This window comes from Dermacentor variabilis, chromosome 5, assembly GCF_050947875.1.
Source record: "Dermacentor variabilis isolate Ectoservices chromosome 5, ASM5094787v1, whole genome shotgun sequence".
Taxonomy (NCBI): Eukaryota; Metazoa; Arthropoda; class Arachnida; order Ixodida; family Ixodidae; genus Dermacentor; species Dermacentor variabilis.
This window is the reverse complement of record NC_134572.1, coordinates 78660034-78683825: the sequence shown is the minus strand read 5'-3', so window position 1 is coordinate 78683825 and position 23792 is coordinate 78660034. Positions and strand designations below refer to the sequence as shown.

The 23792-nt window shown below is 46.9% G+C and overlaps 1 protein-coding gene across 1 annotated transcript in view; it reads right to left on the bottom strand.

Annotated features, from left to right (window-relative positions):
* Positions 1 to 1724: 1724 nt before the first annotated feature.
* LOC142583583 (beta-mannosidase-like) overlaps positions 1725 to 23792 on the bottom strand; it is a 52542-nt gene continuing 30474 nt past the window's right edge. Inside the window, exons 13-16 of the mRNA XM_075694072.1 lie at positions 19428 to 19537; positions 8139 to 8286; positions 4692 to 4900; positions 1725 to 2094 (exon numbers count right to left, since the gene is read on the bottom strand). Coding sequence (XP_075550187.1) covers positions 1789 to 2094; positions 4692 to 4900; positions 8139 to 8286; positions 19428 to 19537 — 773 coding nt within the window. The 3' untranslated portion in view covers positions 1725 to 1788. The remainder of the gene's footprint in view (positions 2095 to 4691; positions 4901 to 8138; positions 8287 to 19427; positions 19538 to 23792) is intronic.

Here is a 23792-nt window from a genome sequence, read left to right as displayed (position 1 = left end):
CCAATCCATAATAATATTAAGAAGTTTGCAGGGACAACATGGCCACAATTATTACATAACCGGGGTAGTTGGAGAAGTATTGCCCTGCAGTGGGCGTAACCAGGCTGATGATGACGATGATGATCTTGCATCTGTATCTGCAATAGTCACGGCCTCAGTATTGGAATTGTATTTGTGCCATTGTTCAACTTCAGCCTATCTGTGTCGAGACTTGCTTCATACTACAAGCCGCAGAAATAGGGGAAACCACGTGCTATTTGCACAGCTGTGAATGTACTTTCGTTGCTCCTGCAGTGTTAACCAGCTTCAGCCTCTGCAGTCACTCAGTTTGGCTCAAAAATCAGGTAATCAATGTTTTTTTTTTTATAGTACATGCCAACACTGTGTTCACCGTGCTTCTTAGAGTAACTTCAAATTAGTGTTTTTTCCACCCAATATAGCGCATTCAAGCACATGATCGAATTTATCTAGCAATCTTGAGAGCACATCTTCTTCTTTGAAATTGCTAATTAAAAGCAATAGAATACAGACAATGAACAATATTTGCCTTTACGCGTATTATGCGTATTTCCTTTAAAGAAATATACGCATAATTTCTCGTCAAGCAGCTTTATACGCCATCTGCCTCTTATATATGTAAGCACCTAGAAATCCTTGGCCCGGCATCACTCTGATAGTTTCCTTTGGAGGGAGTACGCCAGATTATGCTGGTAGTATATGGCTATACTTCGAAGCTTCGAAGTCTGGGTGTGTCCGGGTTGACGTGAACATGCATGCGGTTCATGACGACAATGAATGGCATGTCGTTGTATTATGAGAAATTAACTTGACAAGCAAGAAATCGCAACCTATACGATACCGCTGAAAATTGAAATTATACATAGGCAGCCTGTTTTACTACGGCAGAGTTTGCCGTTGGGCTAGCTGACACGCAATGTTACGAATTAAAACAACACAGGAAGACGGGGCAATAAATAAATACGCACTGCCTGTCTATCTCTCTATCTAGTACCATTTTTTTAGTTGTTTTCGTTCTCGAATTCACGTTTTACTAAATCTCTTCCGTATATGCCCGTGTGACGGGAAGTCTATTTCCTAGTAATTTTGCGCCGTTGTCATAACCACAAGAAATTCAGGTCTCATTAAGTTCTACGTGGTGCATATGGGACCACTGTGTTCGCAATAACGAGCTGAAAGAAAGCAGTGCGGCGCTTTTAATTTAGACGTACACTTAGCTTGGTCTAGTGTTAAAGTGTGTGGCTCTCCACTAAGTGATTTATCTTGATGAAATGTGAAATGTTGGCAACCGTTGTGTTTCTCTCACCTTGCTGGTACTTGAGATATGGACGCCGGCTAAAACTATATGTGAACGCCCCGTACAAAGAGGTAAAAAGGTTCCGGCACCGCGAAACAGAAGTCGTCTGCTGCAAAGCCAGGCGCTTCCAGGCATGCCAAAGGGGGAAATTTGCGCGTCGTTTACAGCTACGACGACGACGACGACGACGACATTGCACACTTTGAATCTCCCACCGACTCGAGAGCGACATCTGCTAAGTACACAGAGGCAAGCAAACTGAGCAAAGGAAGGGACCCGTTATTCATGCGATCGATTTTTTTTCTTAACTAACATGAACGAAAATCACCACTACTTGCACCTCTAAGTAATCGAAATCGCGTAAATTACATTCAAGAGAAGGTTATTTTTAGAAACGTGCACCATCTAAGCACACACATTTCCCTTCCCGCCTTTCGCGCAATCGTTTCACGCTCGTTGCCGAACGCAGTCTGTCACAGGTCGGCGAGCGTCCCGTTTCTGGGGACGCCACGAGGGCATTCTGGCTTAACCGTGCAATCCGAGACGCTGTAGATAACTATGGTTCCTTGAAGCTGCTCGGGGGTCACGCTGTCGGATGTCCTAAACTGGACCACCTTGGCGGCTTCTTTCAGGAGAAAGCCGTTGTCGGAGAAGCGACCGCTCAGAGCCTGCGAGTCGAGCCACACGAAGAGCGCCACGTTGTCCGTGAGAAGCTCCACGTTGTAAGTGTACACACTTGGCTCCAAGTCGGAAGAAAATGGTCCCGTTACGGATGACACCTGAAGAAGAAACGTGTACAGAAGAGAGGGTGTACTCGTGCAAATGAGGAGCTGCGACAAAAGAAGTAAAATAATGGAAAGAATAGAATTTCTACACCGGCTGCAGCAGTTAGACCAACTGTTGGTCTGTCACTCCGACAAAAAAAAAAAAGAAGGTGAATCTCACGTGCCAAAATTGCGATATCATTATGAGGCATGCCGCAAGAGGGCACTCCGGGATAATTTCGACCAACTAGGAATCTTTACACGCGCGCTCTATGCACGGCGTCCCCTTCGACTACGCAGAATACTGAGCGAGTTGGTACGCGTTAATTTTTCGTCCCGCAAGATAAACACACTGGTACACAGAAGAAGGGAGACGACAAACCTTCCGCTTCTTCTGTGTGCCAGTATGTTATTTCGCGCTGCCGTAGCGAGGAATCACTTTACCGATTACGTATTCAACGGAGCGCAGGGCGAGGAAGCCTGGCTGAGGTTGCACCACACCGCAATAAACCGAACGCTGCGACAGCATTGTGACGTCATCTATGAAGCCGTAGCGTGGCCTAGAGGTGAGACTAGCGGGTGGTGGCATAGTAGGTAGAAGTCTGGGGGCTGATGCGATAGTTGGTAGTGGGTATACATTGGCTTCCATCTGCTTGGAAAGACGGGGGCCAGCAGCAGCAAATCGGAGGGAAGCAGCCGGGAAAGCGTCGCTTCTTTAATCACTTTCTGGCGTCAACGGTTCCTCTCTTTCCAGATGCAGAATCGATGGATTCCATCGCTCAGTGGCTTTGTCACTGCGCTGGTGAGCACTTGGTGGAGGGTGCAAGTCCCGAGTGAGAAAGCCACACTTTGATTAGAGCGACATGCAAAAACGTTTGTGTACTTAGACGTGGGTGAACGTCAAACAACTGCGGGTGGCCGAAAATGAATGGAACTCTCCTCTACGGACAATCCAGATGCTGCTCTTGGACGTGAGAACGGATGAAAAAAATAAAAGCCTAGAAGCAACAACACCCATTTGCTATTACCAAATCTCGAATCTGCTCTTCTTACTGCGTACACATTCACTGTGACACCGTTTATCTTGGAATTAGCTATTTTGCAGTGGAGACAACGGCACATGCCTTGCTTAATATCACGAATATCTTACAAAACATTGATAATCGTAGATTTGTTCATTACAAGCTTAAGCGTACTGGTTGCCTCTTCTATAGCCGCAGTTGAATACAGCAAGAGCTATATCGTGAAATCTTAGTGTAGTGAAGTAGCATTATAAACAAGAAGAGATATTCTTTCTTAGCATTTCTTCGGTAGTTTCGCTGGCATTCTTGTTAAATAAGTACATCTCATGTCTCCCTGAAATGTTACGCTTTGGGTGTTTTCAAATACACGTACCCTTAAACAATACTTGGGCATTTGCTTTGCGAGGGAAACAGAGCGGGCTTGAAACAAGTCGAATAGCAGCGCCAGGATGGAGGCGTAGGGGAGCACTTAAGCGTGGTGTTAAGATACCAAGTTCCCGGCACGTGGCCTTTTTGAGAAAGAGGCGCTCTGCTGCCGATGAACACAAAAACAAGAACCGCCCAAACATAGCAGAGCATTTAGTGAGGCTTTCGATTACGTATGGGTATTCTTATTTACAATAAAACTGCGGTGAAAACGCTGCGCGTTTCACGCTTAATGATGCAGGCCGCGAGCGTGCGCTGTCATGTGTCCGGTTATATTTATTTAATTTAAACATGTCCGTCATGGTGTGGCTGTGCAGTGATTACAGATGTAAGCGTGATCTTACTCTCTCCTCTGCAGCAAGCTTTTCAAACACACTTTAGCAGCCAACCTTGTCAAATGTGGTTACAGTACGTCCTACGACACCACTAGAGGTCACACACCATATCCAGACTTCGTGCTCTTGCTGCCTGATACCTTTCTTGAAGTAACCGGTCTCATGTCCACTCTTATTCGCCTTCCACCGGTATACTTGCCGCCCTCACAGATTGCTATTAAACATTTAAATCCATCACAGAGAAGCTCCATCGATTCCTATATGTGATCCTACCGTCTAATCAGCAGGCAAATCAGTTTCACATACGCTTGTAACGGCCCTGTACTAATTAAGTGCTGTTGGAAGCGTTACCGTTATCGTCGCCTGTCTCAGTAGTGCGTCGCCAGGTTGGACGGGCAGCACGTAGGCCTCTGGCGCGAGCGGAGACTGCGTCGAAGGGTCTTCGAGCGTGAACCACAAGAAGCATTCGACGTTTGAGCACGAACTGGTATTCCACAGGTACTCCAATTCTATCTCGACTGCCTTCAAAGAGCTGGCAGCGGGCTGCAACGTAGACACTAACATTGATTAGCGCTCTATTCTGCGCTATACATCACTTGAGCGTTGTCCCCTCTCGACTTAAAGGCTCGGAACCCGTATGCCGCTAAATCGATACAACCGTCTAGAAGATGTGTTAATAAGGCCGATTCATCACATCCCGCGTTTATGATGAAAGCTTAACCCAACACAGCAACCGTTAAGCAAAAAGTGCAAGGCGCAGCGGCGCATTCACTCGAGCGGTAAACTACACCGTACATTACTTCGTTTGCGCGTTAAGAGCCTTGCTTACCAATGTGAGCCTAAATCCCATCAAATGGGAAGGAATGAACGACGTCCACTGTTGCACAATAATGTTGAGCGAAACATTTTGCAACGGAAAAAGTCTGTCGTTGACGACGAATACGCGAAGATCACTTCCATCTATAAACGGTGACACGAGCACAGGACTGAAGAACTTCTTGGCGAAGTAGTGCAGCATTTTCCAGCGACCACCGTACTCTGAAAACGTGCGAAATAAATGGCGCAGTTAGGCAACAAATTATGGGGGGGGGTGACCACAGCGAAAGAACAACATTATGCGGATACAACCCACATGCTGAAATCTGAGAAACGAAGCTTTCGTGAGGTGGCTAAATAAATACTTTGCAACCGATTATATTCTGCACAGCGGTTTGCACCATTGTGATTATACCTGCCTGCCAGTGAAGACGGCAAGTGGCGCAGACCCTCCACCACGTGACCCACGTGACCACGCATTATCCGTCTCCTGGATCGGCCCCCCTTTGCTGTTACTCTGTATCCATGGTTGGCGCGCTGACTAACCTGGGGCGGATCCTTGAGATGGTGCAACAGTAAACTACACGTCGCTTGGCGAGAGACCAACCAAGCAGATGCTCCAAACACCGAAACATTGGAAAGCAGGCATAGAAAGCATAGAAATGTTTGCTTTAATAAAAAAAAATCGTGTTCTTGATTGCATGCCTATATTTGTTGTACGTATATTTAGGTACCTTTTGTTTTGTCACTGAATAATTTCGCAGAAAGCAACGCAAGCCGCCTGGACACCTATGACAGTAGTAATGATGGTAGTGTATGTTCGGCGTGCGAGCTACTGGGCAAAAAATAAAAATAAAAAACACGGCAGCAGCATTCAACAAAGCAGCTACGGACAGTAAAGTCAGGGAGTGTTCGCAAAGAGAGCTTGGCTTCGGTAAACTAAGCGCTGTGTTACGTCCCGCTGCGAACTCGGCAACCCTACTCTCCCTAAAGACGTCCCCTTCATTTTTTCTTTTTCTCAAAAAGTAGGCCCAGCACGGTGACCCTGCGCTGGGTGGGCTCGACCCAGTGCCCTTAGTACACGGTAGCTTTTAGTCAATGCGCACTTGTTCAAGTGGTTTGGCAACAACCCTGTGCAAGTTTTCAAACGCGCAGACTTATTGTCCTCGTGCGAGTTGTGGCCGCCACATGCTGCTGCCGCTCCTGCGTTGTCTTTTTGGAAGCGCGTGCGCTGAGTACGTTGCGCCGGCTCTTCTGGGGGGACATCAATTTTACCTCGTGACACTGCCTTCTAGCTTATTCCTTGCTTCATAAGGACACTCAAGCCCTGTATAGAACAGTTAACTCTTAAAAGCGACACCTCGGTGCTAATAAAGAGCCAGTAAAAATAACTTCTCTTAAAAATTTCTCTTTTACAGTGAGCAAGAACAAAATGGCTTATTAGACATATCAGGCTCACAAGTACGCACTATAAAAATCATCTGCACGTGTTTACGCAATTATTAAGCTGTAATTGGCCCCTCAATACGAAATGCGTATTCTATCAATGGACCGCACTGCGCATTAGTCCTAACGTTATCGATTTGTTCTATAGTGTCGCCACCGCGCTTAATTTTGGCCTATTAATGTTTCACCAACTATGTCAGCAATACTGAAAAAATGATATTCTAACTGCGCGTATTACTCGTCTCTTTAAAGGGGTCCTGAACCATCCATCGGGCTCGGGGGAAAACCATAGTTCGCGGATAGCCTACGCTGCTGCGAACATCTCAGCCAAGTTTTGCAGTCGCGCGCGGCGCGTGGACCTCGCGAGCGGAGCGCGAAGTCACCCTTTCTCTCAAACGCTCTCATCTCAACGGAAGCCTGCTCTTCACTCGTTTCTGGACGCTCTATTTCTTAATATACCAGGTTCCCACACGTGGCTGCTATTGGCCAATAATTCACATCAATAAAAAAAAGCGTGTTTGGATCAGCATACGCTTTTTCCTACCGTCACTGTGCATATTTATTGACGCAAGTTAATAATCAGTCTGAAGTAAGCGAAAATCTGCTTTCGAATTTCGATATTAATTACGGGCTTGTGGAAGAAGCCGATTATCGTCTGATCGCGCTCGGCCGCAGCCACCCGGGTAGGCATTGAGCTTTGGCCACCCTGCTTATTGGTGTCGTGGCCGACGGGTCTCGCTAATTTCGACTAGTATTAGCTAATTTCGACTAGCCGCGCTTGCGGCTTGCTGAGGACTACTGCGTTTGGCACGTGGTAGGTGCCCAAATTGGAAGTGAACGTGAACATCCAAAATCGTGAACATCCAAAACCAAATTTGAACTAGGCGCCCCGGTGGCGTTCAGTATGCGGAGCGCTGTGGGCATGCCTCGCTCCACCGTAGCTTTCGCAGCGGAAGGCGTCGATGAAGGATTCGAAGCACCGTGACCTGAATGTTTGATTGCCAATAATTCCACGTCCGCTGAACGCATTGAAGTATCTTTTGGGGCAAAGTATGTATGAAGTAGCCTATTTTAACTTCACGTGCATTTCTTAAATATGATAGAAACAGATGTGTTTCGTGGCCCCTTTAATGTTTCCTTTCGTTCATTTTGGATTTTCAATATCTTTGCTCATTTGCCAAGGTAATAAGACCACGCAAGAATTATTCGATATGTCTCGGCTGTTTAGAGGCTGAAATCGCTCAAGTAGACGAGCCAACGTTTCTTTAACACAAAAAAAAAACTATCTTGTCTCATCTACAAAATAAAAACTAATGTAGACCTGTGATGAAAAATTTGCGGCGTACGCTCAGCAAAGAACCTAAGATCTCGCAAGAAGTTTACGTGTCCCGCCGTCAACGCTCTTAATACTCTTTTTTTTATTGCTTCTTCCCCAGGCTTCGGCTAACGCATGCTTCAAAGCTATGGGTGTGCAAATATTGAGTTTTCCAATATTTGATATATCTGCCATAAGGTAATTAAAGAAGCAAATTGTGATTATAGTAATTATAGTAATTATTCATAAGCATTTCGATTTCTCGTAGAAGTAATGGCCGCCACATCGTGTAAGTTATCTCAATGGATAGAATTGTGCTATCCGCAGCAGGCATCCTTCTTTCTTTTTAATTTGGTGCAGCTAATAGAAACACCTGGTATTAGATTCCATATGTTTCAAATAGTATTATTAAATATTGGAAACCACAGGAAATGTTATATTCTGTCCCACATGTTTCATATGGCATTATTGGATATGCGAACATACGGACTTTTATGTACGATTCATATGTTTCATATGGGATTAGTGGATATGCGAACATACGGGTTTTATTATAGAAACCCATATGTTTCATTGGGGATCCGCCGAAAGTTAGACGGCATGTGAATTATCTTCAATAAATTTAGCACAACCTTTGGCGCTGCCCGATTCTCATATCCCGTGGAAGAGCGCCTACGCCTGCTGGGCGGCATTACTGACCGATGGAAGACCAGGACGGGGCCTGCCAGATATCGTTGAGCTGCCAGAAAAGAACGCCCATGGTGTGGCCGCGGCCCTCATCATCGAGGTAGCTGCGCCGACGTCGGAACGACTCGCAACCGGTGCGGACGCCTTCGGCTTGCACAATCTGCACACGTGTATGTATATATATATATATATATATATATATATATATATATATATATATATATATATATATATATATATATATATAGAAAGCATAGGTTTTTTTCAAAATCTTGGTCCAAGTTAGCTGGGACACGTGCATATATATATATATATATATATATATATATATATATATATATATATATATATATATATATATATATATATATATATATATATATATATATATATATATATATATATCAACGAGAAGAAAGGGGGTTAACCGAGGGGCCCGACTTTTATTAGTCATATCATATAAGAAGCCAACAAACACTGACACCAAGGAAAACATAGGGTAAATTACTTGTGCTTAATAAATGACGTAATGAAACGATAAAATAATGGAAATAAAAGTGGATGCAAAAACAACTTGCCGCAGGTGGGAACCGAACCCACAACCTTCGCATTTCGCGTGCGATGCTCTACCAATAGAGCTACCGCGGCGCTGTTTTCCCATCCACTTTCTTGGGTATTTATGTGTCCTAATAGAACCCTGGGAGTGTTAGCCAGCGCCGCCACTCACAGACCTAGCTTGGCGGCGGACGTGGAACGTCCTTCATGCCGCAGGCGTCACGAGAACGTGATCTTTTTGGGTGAAGGCAACTGGTCAATAAACCCACATATGCTACCTAAGGGCATCAATGTTGCCGGATTCGGGACCCTCGTTATGTAATCAACGAGAAGAAAGGGGGTTAACCGAGGAGCCCGAGGGGCTTCTTATGATATATATATATATATATATATATATATATATATATATATATATATGCACGTGTCCCAGCTAACTTGGACCAAGATTTTGAAAAAAACCTATGCGTTCTCCAGAACAGAAATCGCGTAGATGTTGTTAGCCTTTATCTAAACTTACAGTACCATCTTTTGCTCATCTTCTTTTTTTGAGTATTTAGCCGAGATAAATTAACTTTTTAAACATAGCTTGAAACGCTCAGGCGTCAATAGGAAAGTTGTGAAGCTCCACAAATATTGCCCAACCCAGGTACTTCCAACGAGATAGACTTAGCGGGACCGTTTTGATTCTGGAGAAAGGAAAGCCAGCGGAGTTTTAAAAAATACCACGTGACAGCGCGCTCTGTGCATCCGAATGCGCCACGGTTACAGCGTTCTCAACCGTGCTTTGTGAAAAAAACATCGCTCACTTCGCGCCTTTCGTGCTCCCCACGACAGAGCTTGTGCTTGGTTCCGAGATGAACGCCAGTGGGTTCGGGCGGCAGTTTAAATACAGCGCGGCTCCCGTTTCTGCGGCGATAATTGCACTCTCAGGCCAGCAGAATGCATGCGAAGGATAAAATGACAAGCTCATGAGTTCGAATTTGGGAGCAAGACCCCAACAAGCAAACACGCGTTATATCAAGCTTGATAACGTCGTGTGAATTACGCTGGTTGTCACAAAAGGAAGAATTGTAAATTGACACGGAAGGTTGCACTTTAGCTTCCTGTCCATTCCTTGTCGGCAGAGAATTTGTAATTTCATATTACTTACCTACCCTTTCTATGTCGTACAAAAGTTTCACACAGATAGATCTTTGCATGAATAACGGTTATAGAGATTTATTCGCTGTGATGTCTGTCTAAAGAATCTGTTCAAACAAGTCGCCCTCTGCCATAATGCAGTATTGGCACTTTTTCAGCACGTCCGATGTAGCTTTCTAGATGACGCAAGACGGTATCTCGCTGCAGGCCTCAGCAATCTCTGCCTTTAGCGCTTCTGGTGTAGTTGCAGGTTTGCGGTACACTGGGTCTTTCACATGTCCCCACAAGAAGAAGTCAAGAGGTGTCAAGTCCGGTGACCTTGCAGGCCATGCCACTGGTCCATGCCGCCCGACCCACTGGCGTTTGAAGGCTTCGTCAAGCCAGGCTCGGGCAAGGCTGCTGCTGTGAGCTGGTGCACCGTCGTGCTGATCCCAAGTTCGCTTTAAAAACGCAAGAGGAAGATCACAGCGAAAATCTTCGACTGGGCCTTCCAAGATGTTGTTCACGTACCGCTGGTCAGTGAGCATGTGGGCACAAAATATGGGGCCAATTATCCTTCCGCCAAATACACCGCACCACACACTGAATGACCATTGTTACTGGTGTCTGGTCTGCGCCACCCAATGCGGGTTCGTATCGCTCCAGTAATGCGCATTATGGATGTTGAGAATTTCTGTACAAGGTTGTCTCATCTGTCCAGAGCACTTTGTCAACAAAATCCGGTATTTCGTCACTGTCCACAAGGATCCAATTTGAGAAATCAAGCCGCCATTGAGTCTCTTTCTTGCAGCTTTTGATACAGTTGGAGGTGATACGGATACATTTCCGCCTTCCTAAGAACACTTGACACTGAAGACTTTGAAATGCCGACCTCACCACTCACATCACGTACACTGGAATGAGGGTTTGCAGTCATGAAAGCCAAAATGTCTCCTTCAGCCTCTTCACTGATGGTCCCCTTTCTGTGCCGCGTCTTCTGGAAGCTACCTTCTTCTTTCAGTGTCAAGTAACGCCTCATAATTGTGTTCTCGCTAGGCCTTCCCCCACATTGCCAATTTCAGTTTACACGGCAGCTTTCCTCTCGTCGCACCGTGCAGCTTCCAAGGCTAAAACCATGTTCGCCTTCTGCTCGCTTAAGTACGGCATGCTTTAGGCACTGTAAACAAATTCTTCGAGACGGCTGCGTGGCACGACAGTAATAGACAGTCGAGCTCACATGCATCTAGCAGCTGGCACAGCTTGGAAGACAAATAACAGTTGTAACAAATGATGCTCTCTCTCTCTCGCACAGGTTCCAGATGTATGATGCATGTTTTGTGTGTATTTTTTCTATTCCGCATCGATTTGAACGCTGGAACTCTCCTCGTCATATTCAAATAAACGGCTGATGACGGCGCGTTCTTCGGCGACAGGCGCTAGCGGCTGCAGGTAATGTCAGAGCCGAGCAAAGGTTGAAGCCCTTGTTGCGTTTCGCCTGCGACACGTGGTTTTGCCGGCGCGACTGCGGCGGGGCGGCAGACATTTTGGCCCGATCGTCGTCGCCACAACACTCATCGCCAGGTGTTTCCAGGCGCGACTGCGGCGATGCGACCGCCTAGGGATCATCCTCGCATTCCAGTCATTGTGCCCGAAACAGGCGATGCCAAAGCAGGGATCTCATTCCAGTCATTGTGCCCGAAACAGGCGATGCCAAAGCAGGGATCTCGTTCCAGTCATTGTGCCCGAAACAGGCGATGCCAAAGCAGGGACCATCCTCTCATTACAGTCATTGTGTCCGACCGGCAGCGCCACGACAGGGTGCTACGAGATCGTGCTCGACATGGTGCTACGGCATCGCTACGACAGTGTGCGTCACCATTAGCCCATTGTACATTCACGTGCTCGTCTTTTGAGGGGTTCCTTCTTGCCCTCAACTGCGAGAGTATAAAAACAGCTGCCCCCGGATGCCAAAAGGAGGGCTCCGATTTCTTCTGTTGAGTAAAGTGCTCTCCCGTCTCTCTACTTCGGTCAAACCTGACCGCCAACTCTTTGCGATGTTAAAATAAACAAGTTGTTTCGTTGTTACCAGTCGACTCATGCTTTGCCGGGACCTTCGGATGCTTCCAGTTGTACCCCAGGCCGCCAGGCCAACGCTACCCTTGGGGCTTGCGACCCAGGTACAACCACGGGCGTCAGCGCCGAGTTCCCAACAGATCGTACCAGCAGTCAGATCCAAATATCTGGTTGCCAGCGGTGAGATCGCCTACGACTTCAAACAACTGTCTGCCAGCGGTGAGATCGCGACAACGGAGGCCAGCAGCGAAGAGATGCAGTTGACTGTATGCTGAGCAGCTCAACGACGATCCGGGAGCAGTGCAACGAGCCCTGTGTGACGACTGGTTGCCTGCAGCGGAACGACTGCGCGGAATTCCTGCCTGCGAGGTTTGGTGAGTGCGGGACTTTCTTCTTCTGAGCTTTGCCAGGCTTTTTGTTAGTGTCAGAAACAGAGCTGGTAATTGTGGTTGTCGTTGCTGCCGGGTTAGTTTGCGGCAAGACAATAGTAAGCAGTAGAGAAAGCAGCATTCAGAGCAGCCATGGATTTGAAGTCGTTGCGCAAACCGAAATTGTTGGAGCTTGCAAGAGAGTTGGGTCTGGATGTCTCAGACAAACTAAGAAAACCTGAACTGCTAAAGGCTATTCTTGAGTTAGAGGCTGAGGATGACGAGCTGTCGGAATGCCTTGAGACTATTGAGGAGAGGTCAAAAAGACAGGAGCGCGAACTTAAAGAGCAAAAAGAGAAACAGGAGCGCGAACTTAAAGAACAGAAAGAGCGAGAGCAACAAGAGCGTGACCGTCAACACGCTTTGGAAATGAAGCGTCTTGAGGTAGAGATGGAACGCGCTCGTAATGGAAGTCAGGCACACGGTGCAGGAGAACGCGTATTGTTCAAAATGACTGACCTGATGCGGCCGTTTAAGCTTGGAGAGGACATTGGTTTGTTCCTGGTTAACTTTGAGCGAACGTGCGAGAAGCAGGGGTTCTCTCGGGAAACGTGGCCACAGCGCTTGCTCACTTTGTTACCCGGCGAGGCGGCCGACGTAGTCGCTCGCTTGGATAGAGAGGAGGCAGAGGATTTCGACACAGTGAAATCGAGTCTTCTAAAAAAGTACCGGCTGTCTGCGGAGGCGTTCCGTCGGAAGTTTCGGGAAAATGAGAAAGGCAAAAGTGAGTCTTATACAGAGTTTGCGTATAGGCTTATGTCGAACATGCAGGAGTGGCTCAAAGAAGAGAAAGCGTTTGGTGACCACGATAAAGTTCTGCAGTGTTTCGGGCTAGAACAGTTTTATAGTCGGTTACCGGAGAACGTGCGATACTGGGTCTTGGATAGGCCAGACGTTTGTACGGTGGCTAGAGCCGCTGAGCTAGCCGAGGAGTTTGTGACGCGTCGAGCTCGCGGAGCTAAGGATGGTCAAAAGGGTGAATTTGGCTCGAAGTTCGAGAGGCCGAAGTTCACACCCATGAGAGCAAAGGGGAACGCGCGTAGTGCGGATGCGAGTGAAAGCAGTCCGACCAAACGTAAAGAGACGGCGGCAGCCAAACGCAGAAAGCGGTTCGAGATGAGGCGAGCGCGCTTGTGTTATACGTGCCAGAAGCCGGGTCACTTTTCGGCGCAGTGTCCGGAAACAACACCAAAAGTTGTGTTTTTTTCAATAGGCAGCACTGACGAGAACATGAAGCTTCTCGAGCCTTACATGCGAGACCTCCTCGTAAACGGGAAAGAGTGCCGAGTGCTTCGCGATTCCGCAGCTACGATGGATGTAGTTCACCCGTCTTACGTAGAACCCCATATGTTCATGGGCGAGTGCGCGTGGATCAAGCAAGCCGTGGAAGCTCATAGCGTGTGTCTGCCAGTAGCAAAGGTGCTTATTGAAGGACCTTTCGGAGCGCTTGAGACGGAGGCGGCAGTGTCATCTATGCTGCCACCCCAGTACCCGTACCTATTTTCAAACAGGTCCGATCACCTCCTGCGCGAGAAGGGGCTTTTGTTTGGTGAAGCTAGTGTTCAGGCCTTAACCAGATCGAAGGTTCGGGAGCTCGCTGCAAAGGCGGTAGTTGCGGGGCCGACGTTATCAAACAACGAAAAAGGGTCAGAGGCGCAGCAAGCTGATATTCCGAGCACGCCCGAACTGAATAAACTTGAGTCTGTAACGTTAAAGGCGCCAGATACGGGAGAGGAAATGCCCGACACGGGAAAGTTAGAAGAGCTATCTACTGATTTGCTCATCGCGCCTACGTCAGACGGACTTGATAGGTTGCTAAAAGTCAGCCGGTCGGCTTTGATAGCCGAGCAAAAAAAGGATGGCAGCCTGGAAAACGTGCGCTGCAATGTCAAAGAAGGTATCGCCAGGAAAACTGCGCGTTTTGTGGAAAGAGGTGGAGTCCTGTACCGGAAGTATCTAGACCGAAGAGGAGTGGAGTTCGATCAGCTGGTCGTGCCTCAATGCTATCGTCAGGATCTGCTGCGCTTGTCACACGGGGGTTCGTGGTCCGGACACCTAGGAGTTAAGAAAACTAAGGACCGTCTCTTGCAAGAGTACTATTGGCCAGGGTGTTTTCGGGACGCAGACCATTTCGTGAGGACATGTGACACTTGTCAGCGGGTGGGCAAACCAGGGGACAAATCAAGGGCGCCGTTGAAATTGGTACCTATCATTACGGAGCCTTTTAGACGGCTCGTTATTGATACAGTGGGACCTCTGCCGGTAACAGCCACGGGGTACAGACACATTTTGACTGTGATCTGCCCAGCGACAAAGTTCCCTGAAGCAGTGCCGCTTAAAGAACTCAGCTCAGTTGAGATAGTTAATGCACTACTGTCCATATTTGCGCGAGTTGGTTTTCCTGCGGAAATCCAATCAGATCAGGGCACAGTGTTTACTAGCGCTTTGACGACAACTTTTCTCGAAAGGTGTGGGGTAAAGCTGTTACACAGCTCAGTGTACCACCCACAGTCGAATTCCGTTGAGAAGCTCCACTCCGTCATGAAGCGCGTGTTGAGAGCGTTGTGTATTGAACATCGAACTGACTGGGAGCTGTGTCTGCCTGGGGTGATGTTTGCTTTAAGGACCGCGCCGCATGCGGCTACGGGGTTTTCGCCAGCTGAACTGGTGTACGGTCGCTCGCTTCGATCTCCGCTTCGCATGCTTCGAGAATCATGGGAAGGTAGGGGCGACGACCCAGTCGTGGTGGAGTACGTGCTTAAGCTCCTCGAACGCTTAAGAAGGGCACAGGAGTTGTCAGGTGAAGCAATGACAAAGGCCCAGCAGAGGGCCAAGGTTTATTATGATCGGACAGCCAGGGCCCGTCGTTTTGAGGTGGGCGATGAGGTCATGATATTGCGCACATCGCTAAACAACAAACTAGACGTGCAGTGGGAGGGCCCAGCACGAATTGTTCAGAAACTGTCGGACGTTAACTACGTGGTAAGTCTGCCAGGAAAGCGGAAAGCACAGCAAGTTTACCACTGTAATCTGCTCAAACCTTATAGACAACGGGAAGCAGTGGTGTGCATGATGATAAACGTTCCTGAAGAGCTTCCAGTCGAGCTTCCGGGACTAGGCTCAGTGACGAACAGGGAAGACACCGGTCAAGTCATTAGTGACCTTATCAGTAAAGCACCGCTGTCGCCCGAGCAGAAAACCGAACTACACCAGCTATTACAAGAGTTTCAAGGTCTGTTCTCTGAGAGGCCTGGTAGGACTTCTGTACTTACTCATGATATAGAACTTACCTCCACAGAGCCAGTACGATCCAAGGCGTATCGGGTGTCACCCCGCCAGAGCGATATTATGGAGGCTGAGGTAAAGAAAATGCTACAGCTCGGTGTTATTGAGGCAGGTGAGAGTGATTATACCTCCCCTTTGATTTTAGTTGAGGTACCGGGCAAGGAACCTCGTCCTTGCGTCGACTACCGCAGGCTTAATTCCATCACTAAGGATCAAATTTATCCGATCCCTAACATCGAGGAGCGCCTTGAGAAAGTTAGTAGCGCTCAGTTTATTTCCACCCTAGATCTTGTCAGGGGTTATTGGCAGGTTCCACTTACAGAAGAGGCTAGTAGGTATGCGGCGTTCATTTCACCAATGGGAACATTCCGTCCTAAAGTGTTGAGTTTTGGTTTGAAGAACGCGCCATACTGTTTTTCAAGTCTCATGGATAAAGTGTTGCGGGGACAGCAAGAATTCGCTTTACCGTATCTAGACGACGTAGCGATATTCTCCGCATCCTGGTCTGAGCATATGACACACTTGCGGGCAGTGCTAACCCGCCTGCGCGAAGCGGGCTTGACAGTCAAGGCTCCTAAGTGCCAGATAGCACAGGCCGAGGTTGTCTACCTCGGTCACGTGATTGGTCAGGGTCGTCGCCGCCCCTCTGAAATAAAAGTGTCCGCTGTGCGAGACTTTCCGCAACCGCGCACAAAGACCGATATTCGGTCGTTCTTAGGTGTCGCCGGCTACTATCAGAGGTACATCCCTAGGTACTCTGATATCGCGGCTCCCCTGACGGATGCTCTAAGAAAGACAGAGCCTCAAACAGTCGTCTGGGACGAGACAAAGGAAAGAGCTTTTAGCGCCCTAAAGAGTGCCCTAACAAGCCAGCCTGTGCTACGATCGCCAGACTATACAAAAGGGTTCATTGTTCAGTGCGATGCTAGTGAGCGAGGCATGGGCGTTGTACTGTGCCAACGGGAAAATGGAGAAGTAGAACACCCCGTCCTGTATGCTAGTCGTAAGCTGACCAGTCGTGAGCAGGCGTATAGCGCCACCGAGAAAGAGTGTGCGTGTCTCGTGTGGGCCGTTCAGAAATTGTCATGCTATCTAGCCGGCTCGAGGTTTATCATTGAGACGGATCGCTGCCCTCTCCAATGGCTGCAGACCATCTCTCCCAAAAATGGCCGCCTCCTGCGCTGGAGCCTCGCTTTACAACAATATTCCTTTGAGGTGCGTTACAAAAAGGGGAGTCTCAACGGTAACGCCGATGGCTTAAGTCGAAGCCCCTAACGTAGGAATCAGCCTCAAAATTGTTTGTTACTGATGTTTTTTTTTCCTGAGGCAGGATTTTTTTTAACATATTGCTTTTGTTTAGTGTTTCAAAGTGATGATATGCTTTCTAGTGCCATTTTTCAATTTGTGGACGCGTTCTGAGTGATGCTAGACTACTGTAAGGAACTAGGCAGTGGTATAAAAAGGGGAAAGAGCCTGGCAGGGCTTAGTGAGGGTTGTGCCGTGCTTGCTGACTGAGCGGTTGAGTTTCAGCGTAGTTCTAACGCTTGCCGGGAACGAGAACAAAAATGTGAACTCTCCCGAAGTCACTTTGCAGTGTCCCGTGCGAACCTGAACGAGAGAACGAGGCCTTCTCTGTGCGCTGCGCTCAAGAAACGTCGAGGGACGCCCGACTTCGGTTATGAGCATCATCGAGCGACATCCCTCCGGACAGCGGATGCAGTCCCCTGTCCATCTGGATCTCCTTCCCCCGGCGGGGCGGTCTGTTGCGTTTCGCCTGCGACACGTGGTTTTGCCGGCGCGACTGCGGCGGGGCGGCAGACATTTTGGCCCGATCGTCGTCGCCACAACACTCATCGCCAGGTGTTTCCAGGCGCGACTGCGGCGATGCGACCGCCTAGGGATCATCCTCGCATTCCAGTCATTGTGCCCGAAACAGGCGATGCCAAAGCAGGGATCTCATTCCAGTCATTGTGCCCGAAACAGGCGATGCCAAAGCAGGGATCTCGTTCCAGTCATTGTGCCCGAAACAGGCGATGCCAAAGCAGGGACCATCCTCTCATTACAGTCATTGTGTCCGACCGGCAGCGCCACGACAGGGTGCTACGAGATCGTGCTCGACATGGTGCTACGGCATCGCTACGACAGTGTGCGTCACCATTAGCCCATTGTACATTCACGTGCTCGTCTTTTGAGGGGTTCCTTCTTGCCCTCAACTGCGAGAGTATAAAAACAGCTGCCCCCGGATGCCAAAAGGAGGGCTCCGATTTCTTCTGTTGAGTAAAGTGCTCTCCCGTCTCTCTACTTCGGTCAAACCTGACCGCCAACTCTTTGCGATGTTAAAATAAACAAGTTGTTTCGTTGTTACCAGTCGACTCATGCTTTGCCGGGACCTTCGGATGCTTCCAGTTGTACCCCAGGCCGCCAGGCCAACGCTACCCTTGGGGCTTGCGACCCAGGTACAACCACGGGCGTCAGCGCCGAGTTCCCAACAGATCGTACCAGCAGTCCGATTCCAAACACCCTTTCTCGTAAGCGAAGGGAAGGCGCGGCGCCGGCGATGTTTTTACAAATCACTCATGAGAGCGCTGTAATCGCGGCGCATTCGGGCGCACAGAGCGCGCTGTCACGTGGTATTTTTTAAACTCCGCGGGCTTTCGTTTTTCCCGAATAAAAACGGCCACGCTAAGTATATCTCGTTGGAAGTACCTGGGTTGGGCAATGTTTGTGGAGCTCCAGAACTTTCCTATTGCTGCCTGAACGTTTCAAGCTATATTTAAAAAGTTAATTAATTTATCTCGGCTAAGTACTCAAAAAAAGACGAGCAAAATATGGTACTGTAAGTTTAGATAAACGCTAACAACATACATGCGATTTCTGTTCTGAAGAACGCATAGGCTTTTTCAAAATCTTGGTCCAAGTTAGCTTGGACACCCTGTGTATATATGTAAGAAGAGAACAGGTCAAAGATGACATTCAGTAAGCAACGAAGGCAACATTGCGAATCGTTTTCATAGAACGTGGATACGAAAGCTTGCTGAGGTTATCGTTGAGAAAGTCTGACAAAAAAGTGACAGAGAATGTTGCACATGCTTGCTTTAAGTGCGTGTACTGTGGAACATGCTGGAAACAATAGCTTAAACTTGACTACTGGTTTAGCAGTTGAAACAATCAATCAGATTCACTACTGCTTATTTTGAAGCAACATACCTGTCCCTGGATTACTTATCGCTCTAAACGGCAATATATCAATGTGCCTCCGGATGACAATTTACCCTAACGGTCATAGACACTGTCACGTGAATGCACTGATCTGCTTGTTCTTGGTTACACTTCATTTATTTTTCGAAATTCTCATGCGACAAATTGCACCTGTTTCTGTTTGTAGTAATCCTCGATGAGCAGATAAAGAATATGACAAAGAGGAGAACGAAGACATGGAGGACTGCAATGGCAGTTGATGAGCAGAATTAAGGTATTGAAGGCTTCTGCCGTGTGTTAGAGCGTTCTACTGCTGGTGGCATCCAATGCGAATGCTTATTTATTATACATCGATATTTTCTAAGTCTACATATAGGTACCCTCTAAAACTATCACCAGTTCTCAACAGAAGTTTCCTAACACTTAAACTAGCAGGAACTTGCAGGAAGTAAAACAATTATTCTTTTCAAAACGATACCTCATCACTATACTTAAGCTGTCACAAATAATAGAAAGGCATTTCTGCTGAGGAGTGCTTTTCTGCTCTTTGCTTCTCGGTATTTAATTAACAATAACTGTCTAGTAAACTACTTCACAAGCTTCTAGTGATTTCAGCCATATAGGAATGCATGAAAACACTTACTTGGCTCAGATATGACACCATGATGTATCCCTCTTCTGTGCCGTTGATATTTAAATCGCGTATGAATACGTCAAAATGGATGTGAAGCGCTGTGATTAATTCTTCATAACCTGTAAAGCAGCAGAAACGCAACAGGACGTTGTAAACGCTTTACTTTTCCACACACCTAAAATAATGAATGAATGAATGGGTGTATGTATGCATGTAAGTATGTATGTATGTATGTATGTATGTATGTATGTATGTATGTATGTATGTATGTATGTATGTATGTATGTATGTATGTATGTATGTACGTACGTACGTACGTATGTATGTATGTATGAATGTATGTATGTATGTATGTATGTATGTTTGTATGTATGTATGTATGTATGTATGTATGTATGTATGTATGTATGTATGTATGTATGTATGTATGTATGTATGTATGTATGTAGGTATGTATCTTATGAGCGTATCCTTTGGAACGGAGTGGTGAGTTGCGCCACCAAGCTCTTGTTATTTTATCGCATAATGTCCTACCTATGTTAAAAAAAGAAAAGGAAGAAAACACGATGAATTCTTGTAACCAAAGTTTCTCTACCCCTATTGCGAACTTTGTTTTTGTACGCCTCTATTGTTTGTCGTTTCCCTACTTTTCTTCCACCAACCGTTCGATCGCCTCTTACTAATCTCTATTGCGGACATGTTTACTTTCCCCCTGCTCCCACTGAACCCAAGGGCTTCAAAGAGGCCAGTGATTCCTAAATCGATCGCTGGGCAGATATTTTCACATTCTAATCAAACATGCTCCATCATTTCTCTATCTTTACGGCCAGCAAGCACATGCGTCTTCTTCCTTCTTATATCTCGCTTTATAGATGCGTGTTCTAAGGCATCCTGATCTCGCTTCAAAAAGTAATGAGCTTCCCTTTGAGCTATCATAAATTGTTTCTTTCCTGATTTTGTATTTTCCTATTAAGTAGTTACTCACGGCAGGTTTCTTTTCCATTGCCGCCACCCATGAGATTATCTCAGCCTCTATGACTTTCCGCTTGACCTTCTTTGTTGCTGTGCTGCCCACCCTAGAGGCCGCATACTTGCTGGTAAGCTTCCTAGTTCTTTTCCTCCACTGCGAATCAATGTTTTTCCTGTACAGATACCTCAACACTCTCCCAGCCCATTTACTTTCTTCCATATTCCTCAGTCGCTCTTCATACTCAATTTTACTGCGAGCTTCCCTCACTTCAAAACCAGTCCAGCTCATATCACCCTACACAGCTTCATTTGTGGCCGTCCCGTGAGCGCCCAATGTGAGGCGTCCCACTGACCTTTGGTTGCCATCGAGTCCTGATTATACGCGTGATTTCAAGCAAACAACCTCGTTTCCAAATGTAAGTCCTGGAACCCTTACACCTTTCCACATACCCCGGGGCACCTCGTACCCATTGTATCTCCATAGCGCTCTATGTTTTATGGTGGATAGCGGTTAGACCGCTATACACTTAGCAGGTGAAGAATGACGACAAAATATCGCACTGTCACAACTTATTGAAATCATGCCACAAGATATCTCCAAAGTGACGGCTGGTTTGGTGCTGTGCGTCGTATGTGTTTCCGGCTAGTTTCTAGGTTGTCACCGTGCTATACGGCGAGTAATCGAAAACAATATTTGGTCGGCTTTAACGTGCACCTAAAGCACGGTTCACGAGTGTTTTTTTTTTTAAATTCTGTTTCTATATGAATACAGCCGCCGCATTCGGGAATCGAAACGAAACATCCTGCTAAGCAGCAGAAGAGATGAGCCACTGCGGCAGGTAGTCAAAGCGACTATATTCGCCCAGTCGGTGCTCCTGCGTTCGATCCCCGGATCGGGTCAGACATTTTCAAAACTGACGCCTTTTAATGCAAAACATTCTTTGCTTCATTGTTGGCACGTTGCGATAAGTAGGTTCCCGTCTCGCTTCGCTCTAATAAATAAATAATAATGCGTGACCGACGCTGGAATTGACCCTCTGCCGGCGAGCACGGAAGCCTGATGCTCTAATCATTAGGACATTATCATTTTTTAATTATCCAACCATTAGGCTCCGACCTCATGCGTACTCTTCGCGATCCAAAGCCAGCCAGCTCTATGAAGCCATCCGCGCGTGCGCCAGGTGCCTCTTTCTCGCCTTCAGTCCTCTCGACAGATCGCGCTTTGCAGCGCCCCCGTGTCAGACTACAGTATCTCCTGGACCGGGCCTACTTTTCCCACCGCTTTTTTTGTAGCAGCTTACGCCACGTAGAAACTGTGTGACGCCCTGCCAACCTCATAAACAAATGTCATCAGTATACATCAGTACACAAATGTCATCACCGTTATAACAAACACCACATGACGCCGTCATATATATACGCGCGTACGATTGCACAACGCCTAGTTGTTGATCACGTCCCAATCCATGTTTCTCTCGCTTACGCTCATCGACTACCCATGTAGAACCCAATAATCGTTATGTCGTAAGCTCGCGTCGAATGGCCAGTGTAGTTATCACGCCTTTTCTGCCATATGAACGTCTTCGATGTGGTTGTCGTCATGCTCCTGTCGTCACACACACGCTCGCTGACGACCCACACGCAGAACTACTCGAGTTACATAAGCACGTTGGTTCACCTGGTGACGGTTTGCGGAACGCCAAAGAAGGCTGGATAGCCAGGTACCTGTAATGTGCTTCGCATAACATCGATTTGCACAGTGCGTGGGATCAAAAAAAAAAATTTAGGCGAAGCTTTCTGAACCTGTTTATAAATTTTGTAGTTACCTATCTAACCACTGTCGGCTGCGCAGATGCATACTGACGTCAACACAACGCACTCACACAACGCGTGAAAATTGTGCCACTATATATATATATATATATATATATATACATAATACATACATACATACATACATACATACATACATACATACATACATACATACATACATACATACATACATACATACATACATACATACATACATACATACATACATACATACATACATACATACATACATACATACATACATACATACATACATACATACATACATACATACATACTCCTCAATCAACCCTGGTCATGTACTAATTGTGGCGATGTCGTCCCTGCAAACTTCTTAATCTCATCAACCCACCTAACTTTCTGTCGCCCCCTGCTACGTTTCCCTTCCCTTGGAATCCAGTCCGTAACCCTTAATGACCACCGGTTATCTTCCGTCCTCATTACATGTCCTGCCCATGCCCCACTTCTTTTTCTTGATTTCAACTAAGATGTCATTGACTCGCGCTTGTTCCCTCCCCCAATCTGCTCTTTTCTTATCCCTTAATGTTACACCCATCATTCTTCTTTCCATAGCTCGTTGCGTCATCCTCAATTTAAGTAGAACCCTTTTCGTAAGCCTCCAGGTTTCTGCCCCGTAGGTGAGTACTGGTAAGACACAGCTATTATACACTTTTCTCTTGAGGAATAATGGCAACCTGCTGTTCGTGATCTGAGAATGCCTGCCAAACGCACCCCAGCTCATTCTTATTCTTCTGATTATTTCCGTCTCATGATTCGGATCCGCCGTCACTACCTGCCCTAAGTAGATGTATTCCCTTACCACTTCCAGTGCCTCGCTTCCTATCGTAAGCTGCTGTTCTCTTCCGAGACTGTTAAACATTACTTTAGTTTTCTGCAGATTAAGTTTTAGACCCACCCTTCTGCTTTGCCTCTCCAGGTCAGTGGGCATGCATTGCAGTTGGCCCCCTGAATTACTAAGCAAGGCAATATCATCAGCGAATCGCAAGTTGCTAAGGTATTCTCCATTAACTCTTATCCGCAATTCTTCCCAATCCAGGTCTCTGAATACCTTCTGTAAACACGCTGTGAATAGCATTGGAGAGATCGTATCTCCCTGCCTGACTCCTTTCTTTATCGGGATTATGTTGCTTTCTTTATGGAGGACTGCGGTTGCTGTGGAGCCGCTTTAAATATCTTTCAGTATTTTTACATACGGCTCGTCTACACCCTGATTCCGTAATGCCTCCATGACTGCGGAGGTTTCGACAGAATCAAACGCTTTCTCGTAATCAATGAAAGCTATATATAAGGGTTGGTTATATTCCGCACATTTCTCTATCACCTGATTGATAGTGTGATTATGGTCTATTGTTGAGTAGCCTTTACGGAATCCTGCCTGGTCCTTTGGTTGACAGAAGTCTAAGGTGTTCCTGATTGTGTTTGCGATTACCTTAGTAAATACTTTTTGGGCAACTGACAGTAAGCTGATCGGCCTATAATTTTTCAAGTCTTTGGCGTCCCCTTTCTTATGGATTAGGATTATGTTAGCGTTCCTCCAAGATTCCGGTA